This window comes from Cibotium barometz, chromosome 8, assembly GCF_041138505.1.
Source record: "Cibotium barometz isolate CiBa-2024 chromosome 8, ASM4113850v1, whole genome shotgun sequence".
Classification (NCBI taxonomy): domain Eukaryota; kingdom Viridiplantae; phylum Streptophyta; class Polypodiopsida; order Cyatheales; family Cibotiaceae; genus Cibotium; species Cibotium barometz.
This window is the reverse complement of record NC_141053.1, coordinates 22086723-22107454: the sequence shown is the minus strand read 5'-3', so window position 1 is coordinate 22107454 and position 20732 is coordinate 22086723. Positions and strand designations below refer to the sequence as shown.

The 20732-nt window shown below is 43.1% G+C and overlaps 1 protein-coding gene across 1 annotated transcript in view; it reads right to left on the bottom strand.

The window, feature by feature from the left end:
• Positions 1–3232: 3232 nt before the first annotated feature.
• Positions 3233–20732, bottom strand: part of LOC147636042 (Dihydrolipoamide succinyltransferase) — a 33382-nt gene continuing 15882 nt past the window's right edge. The window contains exons 8-13 of the mRNA XM_086801487.1: positions 12578–12856; positions 12337–12431; positions 4285–4375; positions 4069–4179; positions 3788–3982; positions 3233–3686 (exon numbers count right to left, since the gene is read on the bottom strand). Of these exons, the coding sequence (XP_086657613.1) occupies positions 3495–3686; positions 3788–3982; positions 4069–4179; positions 4285–4375; positions 12337–12431; positions 12578–12856 (963 nt within the window). The 3' untranslated portion in view covers positions 3233–3494. The remainder of the gene's footprint in view (positions 3687–3787; positions 3983–4068; positions 4180–4284; positions 4376–12336; positions 12432–12577; positions 12857–20732) is intronic.

The window sequence follows — 20732 nt, the reverse complement described above, 5'->3', positions numbered from 1 at the left end:
AACGTTACCAGAATGGAGTGAAGAAATCACCCATTTCTTGGCCAATGGATTGACCGTCCCATCAAAAAGGATAGAGCTAGTAGATGCCTCATTAGGAAGGCAGCCCCCCTATCAATTGATAGCAGGAAGGCTTTACAAGAAGGGTCAATATGACATTATGAGGAAGTGCATTAATGAAGATGATTTTGTCGCCTTGCTTGAGCAAACCCGTTCTAGAATAGGTGGAGGACACTTTGCAGGGGGACATGAATGTCGCAAGGTTATCCATGGTGGCCTATACTCTTCACATACACAACTCAGTTTATCAAATGCTACGATGAATGCCAAAGGTTGCCATAGTCCATGAAAAGCACCGAACTCCTCCCCCTTGCCTACTTTCCCATGCTGCCTCCTGCCTCATCACTGTCGTGCCCTCCACTGCTTACCTTGGCCACTGCAAGCTAGGCTTCCCACCATTCGACACATAGGGTCAATAGCCAGACTATCACCTGGGCCAACCTTGTGTAATCTCACTCTCTTCCTGTGTAGACAAGCTGCCACCGACACCTCAAGGGTTACCATCACTAACAATGGTAGCAGTCCCCAACCAACCATCAAAGCTTGCAGATTGGCGACAGAGAAAGAAAAGCAGGTGACACAAACCTTTCATCAACCGTAATCATCATCTCCTTCTCTCCTTTCACAGCAGGCGACCAATCTGTGAAAGCATTAAAGGCTTTTGAAACTTGAGGTCTCTTAATTTCTAGTGTAGCAGACCTTATATAAGAGCTTACCCACCTTCACGAATTGGTTTTTAGCCTTTTTACGCAATTTTTGAGATCATAGGATTACAGTGAATCTATTTGCACTTCACTCGGCCATGAAAACCTCCTTCTCTCCTTTCACAGCAGGCGACCAATCTGTGAAAGCATTAAAGGCTTTTGAAACTTGAGGTCTCTTAATTTCTAGTGTAGCAGACCTTATATAAGAGCTTACCCACCTTCACGAATTGGTTTTTAGCCTTTTTACGCAATTTTTGAGATCATAGGATTACAGTGAATCTATTTGCACTTCACTCGGCCATGAAAACCCTTGTTTGTCGGGTAGTGAAATCTACCATTTAGCATGCCCAATCATCTTGACCAAGCCCAACCAAAAAAAGCCACCATTCATACCATCCAAGAGAGAGAGTGAGAGAAGAGAAACCGTGTGAGGCTGTAGCTTTTAAGATTGGGGGCTTGAAGTCAAAGGTTGATTTGAGATCAAGTACAATAGTAGCTTGAGCATATGGGTGACATAAAAAGAAAAGAGCAACACTTTATTTTGGTTGGATGTTGTTGAATGGACGGGTATTAGCACACATTCCTCAAAGCTTTGGAGAAGCTAAGGCTTCTTATCCCAAAATAAGTCTCAAGGCTTGGTAACAAAAAGCTCTTCTAGCCCTTGATGGTTGGGCAAGGGCTTTATTTTTTGTTGTTTGGCCACCCTCTGTGTGTGGCTTTGCCTTGGTACACAACTAGCCTTGAAATGGACTTGTTAGCAACCTTATGTGAGTGCACCTTGGTAGCTCTAAGGGGGTTTCCATGTGTGGTCGGAACAATGGTGTCCTAATAAAAAAAAATTTCTAATCCTCTTATACTAGGGGCACTTGCCAATAAAAATAAATAAGTGAAAGGGTAACTTCAACTAAAAAAACATCAAAAATGTAGGACCAAGGGAGCTTTTTCTTAAAGAGAAAAAAAGCTGAGTGTATTCCTTAAAAGCAAGCACATACGTCCTACAAATATACACATACCCAAATGGACTACTTAGCAGATCAAGAAATATAAGTGGGCATTTCTTCAACAAATCATCAACTTGCTCACATTTTTTGTGGCTTTGCCAAGGGAGGGGTTGAAAGCTTGGTATTCTCATGGCGTCACAATATATCTATGCATTTGCTTTGACAGCAACACATCTATGTTGTCTTTAACAAAAATGTATGAGCTAGAAGTAGTTTTCATGGCATGATCTTGCAAGAAGTGCATGAACAACTAGAGAATCTTCTTGGCCATGTACATCCACAAAAATATAAGCCGAGTGTTTTGAAATGATGATACAATGCGGTGTGGTTAACTCTCTTTGACTATGTTTTCAAGTGAGGACAGTAAAAGATATTTATTAGCAGTTTGTAAGGACTTTAAAAAAGCATGTAGGCCAAATTCTTTCTAGTAGTTTCTAAAACAACGGATGTGGTGGTGGAATGTGAGAAGACTACAAAGTTTGTTTGACTAAATGGTTTTTCGGAGTTCATGTTATTCAAATGGAGCAACAATAGAGTCTTCAAGCAAGCAAAAGCTTTGCCAAGTTGACCAATTTATGCATATACTCATAAACTGTGGTGGGGGGTGTTAAAAAAAGTGTCATCAAAGTGTGCTGTGAAGATTTTTTGCTGTTTTCAGTAAGCAAAAAACCTTGTACCTAATCTCAATCTAAAGATGGACAAGTGCATGAGTATTCAAGCGCTTTCAAAGTCTAGCCTAGCCATTCTCAAATATTAGGTTTCTTTAAATTCTAGAGAACTTAGCATGCCAAATATTTAGGAGTCTTTAAAAGGGCTATATTAAGGTCAATTTACCCTTAATACCATGATCTCTACGCTGGTTTGTTTCAAAGAAGATGCAGCATCAAATGCTATAATTTTTTAGGACATTAAGAATACTTATTTTTAGAGCACGTGCGTGCTCACCAGGAATAGTGTGTTTGTTAGCACATTCCAAACAATGCTACTGTAGAAGATTCAATGACAATATATAGAGACTAGTAAGAAATGCCTACAACATATTCCCAATGCACTCTTATGACATATACCTTACAAGAACATGCCCAAATTCACCTTATAAGACAATAAACCATCAACTCCATAATGCATAGTATGGACTAGATAATATGACATCCCCACTAACGTCATCAGTGCCCAATAGTGGGTGTAGAACTTGGTATCAATATATGCTCCCACACCCACACACTCCATGCGCGCACACACACATAAAACTAATGTGAGGCTCGTGTTTTAGCTAGATGCCCTGTGCAGACCCCACACTGTTAATGCAAAAGAACAGATGCTCTTGATCTAAAGGCTGCAGATCCCCCACTATAAATGCACCCAAATTGTTTATGCATGTGCCATGTGGGATCTCATCACTCAGAATGGGCCTAGTAACGTCAACATGCATTGGCCAAATAAATTTATAAGATAGCCTACTAAAAAAAATTACTGTAAAGAGGTTCTTCTTTTGAGCTTGGATATCAAAAAACCAAAGAAAAGAATTCAAGGATGCCTTGAGGAAAATTGTCAGATGAGGAGTAACTGCACCCATGTAGAAGGCAACTTTTATTAGATGGAAGTCTTCCACGTTCGCAGCTGTCATAAAGGTAGTAATGGGACAAGTCCATACTTTGGGCCTTGAGCAAGTCAAGGGGAAACAAAACTGATACTCACACCAAAAAAATGGCACCGAAGACACCAGACTTTGTTAGACATCTAAAAGCAACCTTCTTGGATCTTCCACCACATCTTTGACGCGTCGAAGGAAATAAACAGCTTCTCTTCCATCAATAAGTCGATGATCATAAGTAAGGGCCACAAACATCATTGGCCTGGCAACTATACTGTCCTTCACCACCATTGGCCGCTTTTGGATAGTGTGCATACCTAAGATTGCTGACTGCATAAAACCAAAGCAATAAGGTGCATGCTCAGAGGGTAGACTTTTCAAAACGGAGTTCAAAAAGAAAACATACTAGGATGCGATCTTAAGTGTCTTACCTGAGGAGGGTTAATGATGGGTGTACTCAAAAGGCTACCATAGACACCACCATTAGATACAGTAAAAGTTCCTCCTGCCATTTCGTCTATTGAAATCGATCCATCATTTGCTTTCACAGCCAAATGGTTGATCGTTTTCTCTATTTCTGCAAAATTCATCTTTTCTGCACCGCGAATCACTGGTACTACAAGCCCCTGCACAGAAGTTTGAAAAAAGGAACATGAATACCCCCCAAAAGTAATGCAGTGTCAAAGCATGACCTTTCTATGAAAAGCCATACCTTTTTAGTACCCACAGCAATGCTTATGTCCACATAGTCTCTGTAGATTATGTCATCACCATCAATGACAGCATTCACGACCGGTTGCTGTTCCAGTGCGCTGACAGCAGCCTGCAAAGGTAGATGGTTAAAAGCTGTGTATCCTTGAAGGTATGTGGAAGAGTGTAAAAGAAATTCAGTAGATTTAACTGTTTACATACAATGCGTTGCCCTTACCTTTATGAAGCACGACATTAAACCCAGCTTCACCCCGTGCTTCTCTTGAAACTTCTCATTATACTGTGAGCGCAGTTCTAGCAAGTTTGTCCTGGACCAAAATCAAATGGATCTGATTTAAAAAATATCTAGAAGAAAAAGTTCATGCTAGCCATGATAATGACCAAGCTCATGAGGCAGGTCCCTCCGCCATTGCACTCCTTCAGATTTGGGCCTCCTTTGAGCCTTAGTCCTATGACTAATGCAACTACTACTTCATTTGAAGGTCACATAGCACTCCCCCTTGCTCTTAACCCAAAATCACTTTTTTTTTTCAACACGCCCCTCTAGTGATGAACTACTGCCACCATACATACATTGGATCTACACTACTAGTCATTTGTAGGTGCCTCATAGGCTACAATGTTGGCATAGGGCTTGAAGTTTTATACAAAGGTAGGTATATGATGAGTAGGTTAAACACAAGCTGGGAGACATGCCATGTTCCATCATTTAGAAGAGATGTTCCGATGATTGGCCTCCTTGGGAAGCCCCTTCATTTGGTTCTTCTTTGATCATTATGTTTAGTTGAGTGTTGGCTTGAGTCTTCATTCCAACAATCTTTCTCCATGTGGCTTAGTTTGCCACAAAAGTTAACACTTCACTCTGGCTCTTGGTCCTTTCGTGATAAAGAATGCTTTCTCCCCATAATGTGATGACTTTTGAGTCTTTTCTTCTCCTCAATCAAGGCTTCAATGTCCATGAAGGTCACGTTGGGTAGATTTTTCAAGGTAGGAGTCACCAACGGGAAGGTCATGCTCTTGAGAGGAGGATTGCATCCTCATCCACTAGAGCTCTAACACCCTATAAGTTATTGCATGACACTTTTCATTTTGTTTAAGTGAGCATGAGCTTGAAGTGACTCACTTTCAATGATGTCCAATCCAAAAGATTGAACTTTTCATTTTGTTTAAGTGAGCTTGAAATGACTCACTTTCTTTGATGTCCAATCCAAAAGATTAAACTTTTAAACGAACTTTTGTGTTCTTTTGTTTGTTACCAAGCAATTTTTCTAGTTTATCCCATGCTTCTTTTGAATTTTCTTCCATGCAATATGATAGTGGATGAAACTATTTCCTAGTCCTAATGCAATGTCCTAATCTCCCGATTTAAATTCTCGGTCCTTATATGACTGTGGGAAATTTTCAAATTTTATGTCCTTATCTCCCAATTTAAATTCTCCGGCCTCCTCCTTGCTACGTAACCTGTCAGGACAAACAGATCTCTCTCCCTTACTCCGAGAATGAGAAGAGTCTTCATGCTTGGAGTGTTCCCGTTTTCCAGAGGTAAAACAAGAACGAGAGAAAGCATCATCAGACTCCTTAGAGTTTGTACGAGTGGCATGATGAGACACATCCTTCTTCATCTCTCCTTTTTCCTGCAAGTAAGATTTGGCCAATTCCTTGGGATTCGGAGAAGCTATGACCTTGAAGACCTCACCATCTTTATTACTCTCTCTCTTAGACTGCAAAACCCACTGTACATCGACATCTTCATGTATGGCTCTCAGTGTTGCAGTCTCATCACAATATCGCCTAACTTGGCATCTCAGAGTTTCCAACTCAGACAATACATCCGTAAGTGGTGCGGCAAGTGGGGTGTTTTGTACATCCTTGAGCACCTCATCCTGCATCTGTCTATCGGGTGTATTCATCACATGCTCATCATCACTCACATGATCAGCCATGATTGCAGATCAAAATTTTGTGCCAACATAGTAATCTTATGCGCAACCAGGGGATTTACCACAGACTAGAGAACCAAAGCTCTAATACCAGAGTCGCAAATATGGAAGCGTGTGCAATCCCATACATAATACATACATAGCATCTAACAATATCATTATCATACTTTGAAACCATCGAAACAACAATATGAAAACTTGCACAAAACACAGCACTAGGGGTTGAAGTTGGGCCAGCCCACAAACATGTTGTACAAGTCACCCCAAGAGATGAGATGGGTGCCCGGTTGTTTGCCTTGAACTCTATGCCTTCGGAGCATCAAAATTCAGCCCAGAAACCTGCTGTACAACAGTCGACCAGCCCTGTAGAGAAGCCCGAAGGGGTCGCCTACTTCAAGGGGGAGAGAAGAATCGCTTTTGCTTGTCGAAGCTGTGGAGGCTAGCGACCAACTATAAATCAGCCCCATCCATAGTCGACCAGCTCTCCCAAGCTGTTTTGCATGCTCAACTAACAACTGTCTCAAGCCCAGGATGTTCCACCGCCAAAACAGCTGGAAAGGGGAGCACCTAGCTGATTTTGGCCCTCCCCTCCCAGAATCGCAACTCATGGAGCTTTTTTGGCTTGATGGGCTAACAACCTTGAGTAATGGCCAGGTTTTATTAAAAACTAGTCCTTTTGATGTGAACACTTTAAAAATTGTCCACCCAAACTTAAGTGTATGTAAACACTTTATAATTTGTCTGCCCAAATTTAAGTGTATGCGAACACCTGCACTCATAAACCTTAGTATAATAAAATAAAGCTGTAAATTGAGTTTGGGGTCACTTACCACCTGCAAAATACAGCAGACCACCGCCTTGGTCCCAAACAGGTGTGCACACGCGCCTCCACAGGGTTTCCAGGCATCCCCGGAGCCCATGGACAATCACAAGCAAAAATACCAAGCATTGTCCAGGGCCCGGGCAGTCAAGACAAGTCATTCATGCATGTCAAAACACACACAAATGCTTAATGCATAATATTCTAGATTCCATCTCCCAACTTATTTATCTTGTACCAAACCCTTCTCGGGCACCGCCCATACAGGTATAAAGAATGCTCACCAGGGTGTCCACCCTTCCATGAGACTTCATCGGCATGCTAGGAACTCTCATCAGGGTATCCACCCTTCCATGAAGCCCTTCCACATGTACTGAGTTATGCCAGGAACACACCAAGATATCAATCCTTCCATGGAGCCCTTCCACATGTAACCAATCATGCCAGGAGCTCACACCAAGATCTCAATCCTTCCATGGAGTCCTTCCACATGTACTAAACCATGCCTGGAACACACACCAAGGTCTATACCTACCCTTCCATGGTGTTCCTCCATGTGTATAGTCAAAAATATGACAGTTCCCAACGCCAATACGGGTGGTATGATGAAGAGTGCAAAACTACGAGGCTCCGCCTCTTACACAAGAGGAAATACAGGCTGATTTTAGCACGTGAGATGTGCAACCTCACTCGTCGAAAGAAGTGTGCATTTCTTGCCAAACAAGAACACAAGTTATACTTGCTCTTTTTGAGCAAGGATAACTCGAGAGCTTGTCGCATTCTCGAGGAAAAAAGAACCGGCCCACCTATCATAGACCCTAGCCTTTGGGAAGCCTATGCACAACATGATGAGCTCTATGGTAAAAAGGATAGGACACGGAAGCATCAAGCCAGGCAAGCTCTGGCAGAAACTCCTCCACGCTCGACCATATCTTTAATTTGTGGGCTATCATAAAGAAGGCAAGGTCATGGAAGAGACGTGTATTTCCGCTTTGTGGATTTCCACAAAACCTTTGACTCTGTCCCCCCACAATCCCATTCAGAAGGATGCTTATAGGAGCTCAGCTCTTACATGAGATGGTCTCGGGTGTGATGGCACTATATGAGGCAATGCTTGGCCAAGTACAAGCACCCAGTGGACTCTCGAGAGAGATAAGTAGCACTATTGGGATTAAGCAAGGCTGTCAAGTCTCACCTACACTCTTCGGTCTATACATTGATCAGATTGCACCTTTGGAGGCAGAGGCTCACCAGACACTTGTGCCCATATTGGCAGAGGCTCACCATATTGGCCCAGACACTAGTGCCCATATTGCTATATGCTGATGACATTGTCTTGTTCAGCCAAAGGCTTGCAGAAACACTAGGATGCATCAAACAAATTTTGCAAGGGGAGAGACCTTACGGTCAATTTGGTAAAAACTAAAGTTATGATTTACCACGTGGTCACCTCACAATTATCCTTCTTATATAGAGAGGCCCCAGTGGAGATTGTGCGAAAGTACGTATACCTTGGAATCACTTTTACAGGCTCCATGTTTTGCTTTACCACAGCTACCACTAACCCCCTAGCAAGGGGGCATGCCTCTCTAGCCCGTCTGGGGAGAGAGATTGTGTTTCAAGCACATTTTCAGAAGTAATGTACTAAGTGTTGGCTCTTTGACAAACTATTATGACCAGCAGCTATGTATGTTGCAGCCTTCTGGGGCCAGGCCTAGGGAAGGATGAATGGAGGAACATAAAGAGGCTACACGTGATGATGTTGCATGCATGATCACAAGTAAGCCATCAGTACCACACAATATTAAACATGCACATTTTGGGGTGGCCCCATCTGTTACAGATGTCCTCTTTCAGACCGTCACTTACATTCAGCATGTATATCTTGACAAAAAGTGCCTCCAGCACCTAGCACTAGAGTCCTCTATGCAGTTACATCAGGACAGGGAGAGGGAGAGGGAACAGGTCAGATGGGCTGGATTGCCCTCTTCATCGAAATGGCTACCACCATTACCTGCACGTGCATGGTATTTGGAGGTAGTTCAAGGGTTTCATACACATGGCATACATATGGACCATCTCCCCCGTCTCAAGACAGCCTAGATTTCCCCTACCTTGACCTCTCACTGTGGAGATCAACCGGATCATCCAGTTTGATCTATTGGGACTACACATATATCAGATGTGGGTGTACCTGTCAGAGATTGGTAAGAAATGTAAGTTCTACAGAGATCAATCGTTGAGAATCTCTGAGATACATACAGATACACACATCACATGCTGTGTGTATCGCAATTGGCCAGCTCAGGGTATCCTCGCACTACCTCAGGGTAGAGACTGACCAAGCCGAGGATATCTCACAGGAGGAGAGGATATGCAGAGGATGTACCACGGGAGAGGTAGAGGATGACGCACATGACATGTTTAGCTGCCCAGCCTACTATGGAAAAAAGGGAAAATCCATTGCCTTTTCTGAGAGGGATTCAGCCCTCTCACAGGTGATACAGTATGAGGATCCTCATAGATGCCTGGGCATATGTACTTAATGGAGCTCAGACGATACATGGATGTAGTACTGAGGTAGACCATATCATGAGTGTTTATACAAAACCATATCAAGAGTGTCGGAAGTGTCATGAGTGTAAGGTGTTTATATGAGGCTAGGGTCTTCTACCTTATTATAAAATTGGTTATTGTAGATGGCTTGGAAAGGATAAGGTCAAAAGAGTCTCTTGTGTTGTCTTGTGGGTGGACAATTAAAAGTGTGGAGTCTTCTGCAACTAGGTTCAGGGTTGGGAGGCCTAGGTGTGAAGAGTCTCTTGTGTTGACAATAAAGGTATGGAGTCTTATCCAACTAGGTTTAGGGTTAGGAGGCGTAGGTGTGAAGGATAAGGTCAAAGAGTCTCCTGTGTTGGGTGGACAACTAAGGTGTGGAGTCTTTAGTACCTTGGTTCAAGGTGAAGGAGACTTTGAACACACCCAGCCTCAACAGGAAACCTCTGAGAGAGCCATCACAAATTTCCTCACAATGCAGGCATCCACATCAGAGTCCACCACCCATACCAGTGCCTCTGCTCTGACACCAGAGCCCACCCACGCTTCAGCTTCGCATCCCCGAGGAGTTCTCAGTGAGCGAGCCTAATATCTCTCCTGCAGGCCAGACGCCCTCGATCCAGCCCTCCATCCAACAGAGGCAGATCCAGGATATTCTCCTCCGATATGACATGCTCTCATCATAGAGGTCTAACATTCCCTCCACCATCACATCAGTTCCAGCTGAGACGTACATTGTCATTAACTAATCATGGCATATCACTCTACACACGATCATCTGCTGATTACATGTACATACACTAGTGTTACATGTTTTCTTCTTTCAGTTTTCCATGACTCGGTATATCCGTGGTACCATTGTATCACTTTTGGTCTCATAGACCCTTGGGGTGTTTCGTAGTTGTTAATATTACATTCTTTCTTTCTCACTCACATTAGTTGCAATGCACTAGACACCCACAGCCCTCTAGCCCAAGGCGGACCTCCATGGTGCATTTTCAGATCCGAGAGATTCCACAGAGGTACATGGATGCTCCCTTGCAGATTGTGGATATGGAGAACCTCTTTGAGGTCATAATTTCACTTATTTTAGATATTTTGGATTGATTATGAGGATGTCACCCCCCTAAGAGATTACCATTGTATAGGTGCTAGTCTTTTCCTTTTCACCTTTTTCCCCGACTCAGTATTTTCATGAATTCTCATGGATTCATACTGCTTTAGGTCCCATAGACGGCGTTCAGTCTTTTGAAGACGTTAAAACCAACTTCATTTTCTGATTTTCACATAAACAAACCAAAACCCAAATCAAAACACAAAACAAAACCAGAACCAGATTGCTTTTGAGGTGAATGTATCTGATGCCTAGCATTGTAGCTCTACTAGCTCATTAGTAGGATTTTTCTTTTTTTGAATGCTTTCTTTTGCTAGACCACAGGATTGTCTCAAGACCTTCAAGGTCTTCATGTTATGTATTTGTTCTCATAGGTCATTTATGCCTTTCAAAGACATTCTCTCTCTCTCTCTCTCTCTCTCTCTCTCTCTCTCTAGGTGCCAGTAGTATCATCTTTATTTTTCATTTTCTGGTTTTTTATCCAGACATTGTATCAGATCCACCATGATGTAACTTTTTGGTCTCATAGGTCATTATGGCCTTTTGAAGACGTTAATATAACATTTCATTTCTCTCTCTCTCTCTCTCTCTCTCTCTCTCTCTCTCTCTCTCTCTCTCAGGAGCATTATATTTATCAGTGCCCGGTGTATTATGAGATCAGGGGAGATTCCATTGCCTATTTAGAGAGGGGTTTGGGCCATTGTCTCGGGTTATGGAGTATCCAGATCAGCGTTGTCTCAGACTCTTCCTGATGGAGATCCGATGACACAGAGTTACTATTCAGAGATACGTAACCCCGGCACCCATCTCAGTCTACCATCACCAATTTTTTCCGCCCACAGGAGGACACTCAAACGGATGACGCCACCACAGTACCGACGGGGGGCCCACCATCTTGCCCTCGACTGGAGTTACCCTGCCTTGTGCCACCGCACTTCGGAGAGCCAGAGGACCTCACCCCCCTGGACCTCGAGCACCCCAGGCTCACCAGCCCCAGATTGATGAGATGCTAGCCCACCACCGAGCATCTCTAGCTGCTACCTCGTCCCAGCTTCTCCTTGGCCCTGCAACTCTAGGGGTCCTCCTCACCCCCTCGCCGACACTGGACATCCTTTATGGACCCCTACCACACATCGATGGATAGCTCCCTCTCCACACTCACACCACTTTATCCTCTACAGTGTACACCCACTTTGTATCCATAATGATGAGGATGGTGATCCTCCATGATGAGGATAACGATGATGATCCATACATATCTACATCTACCTAGGGATTAGTGTTGGTTCTTTTTTTGTTATGTTGTCTTTTTCCCCATGACGAGATTCCATGGACACTTTTTGTCTCATAGACCTCTCTCTTGGGTCTTTTGCAAGACATTAATATATCTTCTTCTTCTTCTTCTTCTTCTCTAGGAGTAGATAAAATATCATCCCTTCAGCATATAGAGATGCATTAGTAGCCCTAGTATTCCATCCACACCCTCTTGTTTGTACACCACCATTGAGTCCCCTATGGTCGTGTTGTCATACTTGTACATTTTATTCTCACTCCACATTTTCCTCTTGATGACTGGAGGAACATCATTGTTCTACTTGTTTGTCTCATAGGCCAATTTTGGCCTTTTGCAGACGTTAATATATCTATCTTTCTTTCTTTCTTTCTTTCTTTCTTTCTTTCTCATGTATTGCCATGGTCGCATAGACCCTTGTAATCTCTTGTGAGAAGTTAATAAATTTTCTTTCTTTCTCTCAATAACTAACTAATGGACTTGTACTGAGTTTTTACAAAGCAAGACCAAAATGAATAAATGAAAAGCAAGTTTTATGAACAAACACATACATATCAACTTCATTGAAAGTGGTTAACAGCGCGAAAGTATTCTGTGAGTCTTTGAGTCGAGTGGCGACGCGCTTCCGCAACCGAGTCATAGGCACCTGACCTTGCACACAGCAACAACAGCTATAAGAGACAAAAACTACAGTTTTTGCTGCAAAACACTACAGGGTGTGTATGGATTGACAGCAAGTGACATCTCCTGTGCAGTACACACAAAGTTGTATTCAAATGATGTGTGGCGTACCCTGCGTTCTTTGTCCTTTGGTGGAAGTTTTGGCTCCGTAGCATCTTTAAAAGGCTTTTCTGAAGGAGGAGCCTTGGGAGGAGCAGGTGGAGGACTAGCAGCTGTCTCCACTTTAGGTTTCTTGACTTTCTTCTCTGTTTCTATGGCTACTTTGGCAGAGGCTGCTGATGCCATAGTTGACTTTTCCATTGTTCCTGATGACTTGGAAGGTGACTCCCCTTTTGCAACACTTGCAACAACAGTTCCAGGAGAAACAGTATCCCCCTCCTTAACTGTCAACTGACCATATAGCAGATTCCACAAAAAATAAAAGTGACTTATACAGTCGATACAGTTAAGGAGACCATAAGATTTAACATCGACACCATTTACATAAGATTAGGATTGAAATAATCACCTCACTAACACTAATTAAGCCGCTATTTGGGCAAACATAGGTAATATGAAGAGAATCTACTCCTTATTAATGCCACTTATTTCACAAAAGACTTAGAAAGAAAGGTCCTTGGCAAAAGCAACCTCAAAATAAAACATCGGCTATGCTTGGTCTCCAAAAATCTTGTTGGGAGGTGGTACAAAATCTTAGCCCTCCGAAACTCAATCACATCAACCCACATGGATGCCATCTTCAAAAACTCAACTTCCACAAAGAAGAGGAGAGCAATCAAAGGTAGGAGTAGATGATGTTACTTCAAAGCTCCAACTATAAACATGCCCTTGCCATTATTTCCAGCACATGCATAATCAAACCACGATAAACGAAGACCATGTTGAGCTCCAACTATAAACATGCCCTTGCCATTATTTCCAGCACATGCATAATCAAACCACGATAAACGAAGACCATGTTGAGCTCAAAAAGTTGATCCTTCTTGTGGATACAATCTTGGCAACCATACTCCAAGAAATGAACTCTATTAACGCGTACCCAATAGTCTTGTGCTGCACACACAAATGCAAGATCTTCCATGGGCAAATCTAAGCACAACTTGCAAATGAATAAAGACCCAGAATTATACTGACTACTACTGAAAAGAACAATAGATGGCCTCTGTTTGCGGTGTATGCTTATGGTGGCCATGGTCCCTAGTCGAGTCCAACTTGACCCAACCTACCATTTCACCTGACTAGGGTAATACCATAAAGGCCCATCCAAACTCATCTACATGTCCCATGGTCTAAGGACCAGATGCCCCAAGAGTGTGGCCAGATATGAGAATATCAATCTACACTTTGCGAATATCAGTCTATACTTGTGTGTAGCCTCTTTCACAATGTACCAAACCTATCTAAACCATCTCTAATCTCTAAACGTTTGGCCTGCACCAGCGGCCACCATCCAATGTCTAAACTGGGTCATATTAGGCGTCAAGATTGCTCAACCATGACAACTCCTCATAACAGGGGGTTTACAAAATAAAGCTAGCTGGTACCCTTGCAATTACAAGTAGAGGTTGGAGCATTAATTGCCAAAAGTCTACAGCCAAATTTCCTATTGAACTCACCTACTCTAAATCCAAGTCTTTCATAACCAATTGTTAATGCCATCACACACTTTTGTGTTGTCATAATCAGTTTGGACATTAGGCCATACCTACGAGTGTACTTTTCATTGGGAAAGTGTCTTTTTGGATTGAATTGCTCACAGCAGTGTCATATTGCACTAGGGTGCCAAGTATGTACCCCTTTTGTTGGCGCCTATTGGAAGCAAGTTATTGAAGATTATTACTTGTTTTAAATTATGGAAAACAACAGCAAAAGCACCGTCCGTTTACTATAAAGAGGTGGTTTGGGAGTTGATTTCATCACATTGGTGATTGGTGCCTCCAGGAATAGCGCAAGCACAGCTGGTCGACTACCTATAAGGCTGTCCCGAGCATTGGCGACTGCATATGAAGCACATTTACATGATCCCATAGACCCGCAAGACCACAATTCTTAAGTGTCACGCTTCCTACAAAATACCCTCGCATCTTAATACGAGAAAATACACCCCCTATGGTAGGGGCCCTTAAGTGGGTGTAAAATCCCCATAGGATCTCCTCATAGAACGCTCCTGGTACAAGACTCGAAACCTGCAAAACAAACCAAGCAACGCGTAGGGGGTGCAGGCTTGACTCACCTCCCAACCTTGACAATCGTGGGCAAGCCCACAAGTCTTGGCTGTCCCCACCGAGCCACGAGTTGAGCTAACTAGATGGACGTACTGACCAATCTCTACCTCCTGACGTCCCATACCGCCACGAAGCTACCCCCGCGGGCCTCGAGACTGCTGCTGGCCTCAGCTGCATAAAGCAGGTGCACGTCTGCACTAGATCCAGGCTCCTGACCATAGAGCTCTCACAAAGACACGTGAGACTCTATGAACTAATGACTAACCTTGGCCACCCTTTTACAGGCTCTTGGATGGTCATCGGGCGTCCACACTTGGGCGCCCGCCCGTCCATACTACGGTGCTGCCCGTTAGTCTATCCCTAACTCAGCTCGCCAATCAGCCTGCCTAGCTCCAAGCTTCCCCAAACCTCGAAGCTAGTCTTGTGTGCTTGTAGCACACGGGACATACACACTGTGCACATGACATACTCCCCTTCCTCTAAGAGCTCACTCCTAAGCTCACTAAAAAACTAGGGTAATCTCTTTCAAGGGTAGTCAATGTCTCCCATGTAGCATCCTCCTCAACACGATCCTTCCACTTGATCTTGTATTTTGTGATAGGTGTATTACACAATCTTCTTTCACGAAATCCAAGAATCTTTTCTGGTTCGTTTAGAACAAATGTCATGTCCTCGACATCCATAATTTCTTGAGGAGTAACTAACTGGTCTATTCCACCCAATACTTTCTTAAGTCTACTGACATGAAATACAAGATGAACTTTCACATGAGAAGGCAAATCCAGTTCATATGCGACTGAACCAATCCGTCGTGTAATACGAAATGGTCCATAATCTCTAGGGGATAATTTCGGATATAGACATGTTCGTAAAGTCTCGGAATCTTTCGGAACTTGCAAATACACCATCGTTCCTTCAGAGAACTCTCTGGGTGAACGATGTCTATTAGAATAAAATCTGTCTCTGTCTTGAGCACTAATAGATTCTTTCGCAACTTGTAACATTTCTTGCATATCTTGCAAAAAATTACATGCTGCATCATGCTGAAGTCCTGAGAATCCCACTGTAACAGGTGATCGAGGTTGAAAACTATACATAAGCATAAAAGGACTAAAACCTGTACTCGTATGCTTAGTACTATTATATGCAAATTCTAACATAGGAAGATAATCCTCCCATGAACTTTGTCTTTTGAATACATATGCTCGAAGCATATCCTCCAAAATCTAATTCACTCTTTCAGTCTGGCCATTAGATTGAGGATGATCAAAGGAACTCAAATTCAAAGTTGTTTCCAACTTCTCAAAAACAAGTTTCCAAAAATCACTTGTAAACTTAGAGTCCCTATTACTGACTATGTCCTGCGGTAACCCGTATAGTCTAAACAATTGCTATATGAACTGTCTTGCTAATTGTAAAGCTGTAATGGTCTTCCGTGGTGTCGGTAAAAATCTAGCCATTTTTGTAAAGCGATCTACCACAACCCAAATAGAATCGTGGCCTTGACTTGTTCTTGGCAATCCGGTAATAAATCCATGGAAATACTTTCCCATTTATTACCTGGGATTTGCAAAGGATGCAACAACCCAGCCTGTCTAAAGCGTTCAGCTTTATTTGCTTGACAAACTTGACATTTGAGAACATAATCTTCTACATACCCTTTTATCTTTGGCCAATAAAAAGTGTGTTTCACTAACGATAATGTCCTGTGTATCCCAGGGTGTCCAGCAAAAGGAGCGTCGTGACACTCCTTAAGCATTTGATACTGTGCCCAGAGAGCGCCTCTTTCGGCGACTACAGACACTAGGCATACCTTCAGGCATGATGTGGAGCATATACAGGCTATATGAGCAGGTCTTTGGGAGAGTCCGATGCCCAGGAGGCTTGTCCGACACAGTTGCTAGCACCATTGGTGTGAAGCAGGGGTGCCCGCTCTCCCCCATGCTCTTTGGGCTCTATATTGATGAGGTGGTCGATTACATCACACAGGGAGGAGGCTCTGGGGTTGAGCTATCAAGTATTACTGTCCATGTTATGCTTTATGCTGATGACATCGTCTTGGTATCCGACACGCAGGTTGGGCTTCAAAGACACCTTGTGGCTCTTGATGACTTCTGCGCACAGCAGGGTCTCACAGTGAACCTTGGGGAAAATCGAGGTTATGATTGCACCTCACCCGCAGTCAAGAGCCACACTACTCTCACATTAGCAAGAGGGCGGGTCGAGGAGGTGAGCTCTTATGTTTACCTTGGCATCACATTTACTAGCTCAACTGGACGCTTCTCCATGGCTCAGGCAGTCCGAGACAGAGTGACCCGGGGGTATGCAGCTCTTGCTGGCCTTGAGCGTCAGTGTCATCAGGCACATTTTCAGGAACCCCGCACGAAGGGGTGGCTCTTTGATACATTAGTTTTATGAGCATCTCAGGGGATGGGTTTATACATCGACTGCGGTACATGGATGTATACATGCCACACAGCTCTCGCGTTGCTATTGGACACCTACGAGTCTCATCACATTAGCTAGAGAAAGAGGCTGGGAGAGCGGCACGGGTTCCTAGAGCTGAGCGGATATGCAGATTGTGCCGCGAGGAGGTGGAGACTGAGGATCACTTTGTATGTAGATGTAGAGCCCACCAGGGGGTCGGAGATAGATATGCACGATTGTTTGAGGAGCACTCTTCACTACATCAGTTGATGGAGGCCTCGGACCAGCGACGACAGCTTGGCAGACTACTACTAGAGCTTCATAGTTCTTGAGAGAGACTCCTCCAGACACCCGCTCCCACTAGGGGTGGGAGACAGTCCCAGCTCACAGATTTCTTCCAGAGAGCTATGCCAGTGCCAGCTGATGTACCACGTGGGGTGACCGCACAGAGAGCAGAGGAATTGAGAGCCACGAGGAGACCTAGACAGACTGGACATAGAGCACCCCGACTCCGTCACCAAGAGATTGCAGCTATCCGAATGAGGCACCAGATGGAGACACAGGAGCTTCTATTCAGACTCAGGGTACATGTTCACGCCATTCACAACCTCAGCATCGACGATGTATGATATCTTATATCCCTCATATGGCACTGGATGGAGTTAGACATAGATCTGCATAGCATGCTTGTACTACCCCTTCAGCATATAGAGATGCATCTTGCCTTATCACTCCATCCACATCCCCCCCCCCCCCCTTATATTGTTTGTATATGGGCTCCACCGATCCATGATGATTCATAGTTGTATCCAAACACATGCACACTTTTTCTTTTCTTTCTTTTCTTCCGATGACCGGAAGAACACAGTTGTATTATTTTTTGTCTCATAGGCCGACTTTGGCCTCTCGTAGACGTTAATATATCTTTCTTTCTTTCTCTCTCTCTCTCAGAGCCTTAGTCCACCATCTGTGGACGACTCACTTGTGACAATGTGACTTGTCTTAAGTAATAAGTATTAAGTACGATTAACTTATTAAGTATGATTGACGACTTGTGATTCTAATTTCTCACTTTTGAATTAGTAGGTTTGTGACCTTGTTGTGTGTCTATTTCGAAAGTTTTATATGTCAATGTGGACATGGACTGAAATTTTATGTAGGTGGCTGAAATTTCTGAGATTTTATGTATTTTTTACCAATGGTACGTATTTTTACGTACCTTAAAATTTTTTTTCCGTACCAAATAACGTACAGTACGTACGAATCCGTGCAGTACATAACGTTTGGTACCACCTTGCATGGCTGCGTGGAAATAAGCAATGGCTAAAGCAAACTTGGTGCCTTTTTCCTATCAAATGTCACCTTTTGATTGGTGATACATGCACGTACATGTGCCTCTATGTCCTTCCGCATACCTGGCCAAAAGAAATACCGCTCAATCATGTGCGTAGTAGGCATTATACCTCTATGACCAGCATATGGAGCATAGCCTCTTTAATCACATATGAGACATGTGCATGACCAACCATCAAATTAGCCCAAATAGTGGCAAAATGAGCATCCGTATGATACAAATCACACATGGCAAACAAGTGTCCATGAGGGGCAACCGAGATAGCTGCTACATATGGCTTTTGTAAAAATGCATCTGCCACTACATTCTTCTTTCCTAGGGTGTGCAAGATCTGAAAATGAAACATAGAGAGAAAATCGACCATCCTCATATGTTTCTCTGACAATTTAGTTTGGGTAAGAAAATACCTAAAACTCTGGTGATCTATCTTCACAGTGAAATCAGCCCCAAGAAGGTAATGTTTCCATATGATCAATGCATGAATTACAGCCAAGTGCTCTTTCTCATAGATGCCAAGAGAGAGCTCTGCATCATACAATCTACGGATCTCATAAGCCGCATGTCGCTCTTGATTTAGGACAGCTCTTATGCAATTTCCAAATGTATCACATCCCACACTGAATGGCTTTTGCAAATCCGGAATAATCAACACTGGACCATGAGTAGTTGCATCCTTCAATTTGAGAAATGCATCCCTCTCTACATCATTCTATTTGAATATTGCCTTCTTCTTTGTCAAATCATGCAAAGAAGAAGCAATCCATGCAAAGTGCCGAATGAACCTGCGGTAATAAGAGCATAATCCAAGAAAACTATGGATCTCATGCACCAATCTCAATTCGGGCCAATTCCGAATTGCATCAATCTTTGCAGGATTCATCCACACTCCATCTTTGAACACAATATGCCCAAGATAATGTATCTTTGACAAGAAAAACTCACTCTTCTTTGCATTTATGAAGAGTTTATGTTTACGGAGTTCTTCAAAAACAATAGCCAAATGAACTATATGCTCTTCTTCGATCTTCGAGAAAACTAGGATGTCACCAAAGAAGACACCTGTAAATTTCATATACCCACGGAATATACGATCCATCATTCTATTGAATGTAACCGGGACATTCAGAAGACCAAAAGGCATAAGAGATACCCATAAAGCCCAAATGTTGTCATGAAAGCAGTTTTATGTACATCCTCAAGCACCACACGCACTTGACGATACCCACTCTTTAGATTAATTCAGCTAAAGCATGCCGATCCATCCAACTTGTCAAGGATATCATCTATGCGTGGAATCGAAAATCGATTCTTAATGGTGAGCTTATTCAAAGCTCTATAATCCACACACAATCGAAAAGATCCATCCTCTTTTGAACCAAGAGGATGGGTGAATGATCTCATTTACCTGCTTCATGATCTCTTCTTTATGAATGCACCCACACGATAGGCTGGCCTATTAGGTGGTAAGTTACCCGGCACAAGATCAATGCGATGATCTTCCGATCGTACGGGTGGTAACTCATCAACAAAACAATCATTGTGTACTCGTGTAAAAATTTCAGCCATTCATTACTAAGAATATTTACATGCACATTATTTTCTTCAACATAATCCCGTACAAAAATCAAGTATGCAAAAACACTCCTTTTCATTACCTTCTTAATTTGTACATGAGATACAAGGGAAATGGTATCACCCTCTTCACCCCAGCATCAATCACATGCTATCGGCCTTTATGCATGAAGATGATATTGTTGGCCTTATAAGCCTTGTATGGATCAATGCGTGTGTGCCAAGGCTTTCCAAGCAATACATCACAGCCATTCAAAGGTGCTACAAGAAAGTCCTCATGATCCACATAGCCTTGAATGTGTATGTGCAACTTGCCAATAATAGGCATAACCTGCACTTCTCTCTTCCAACAAAGGCAACCCCTGCTTCAATTTGAGGACCCATGTGCGCCACTTCAATACCCAAAGCAGCTGCCATCTATGTAGATATGAAGTTCTTAGTTGCACAATCATCAAACATGAACAAAGCGGACTGATCCTTTAGTTGTCCCCAAGTCTTACATACAACCCTGTCTTTGCTATCATGTAAAGTGTTGCCCTCCTGCACATCCGAAACCATATGCACATTGTGCTTTGATGCATTCGCATTATCATGCTTCTTCTTGTTTGGACATGCTTTGCAATATGCTCAGTGCTACCACAAGTAAAGCATTTTCCCTCGCTCATATACTGCTTTTTCTGCTCCGGAG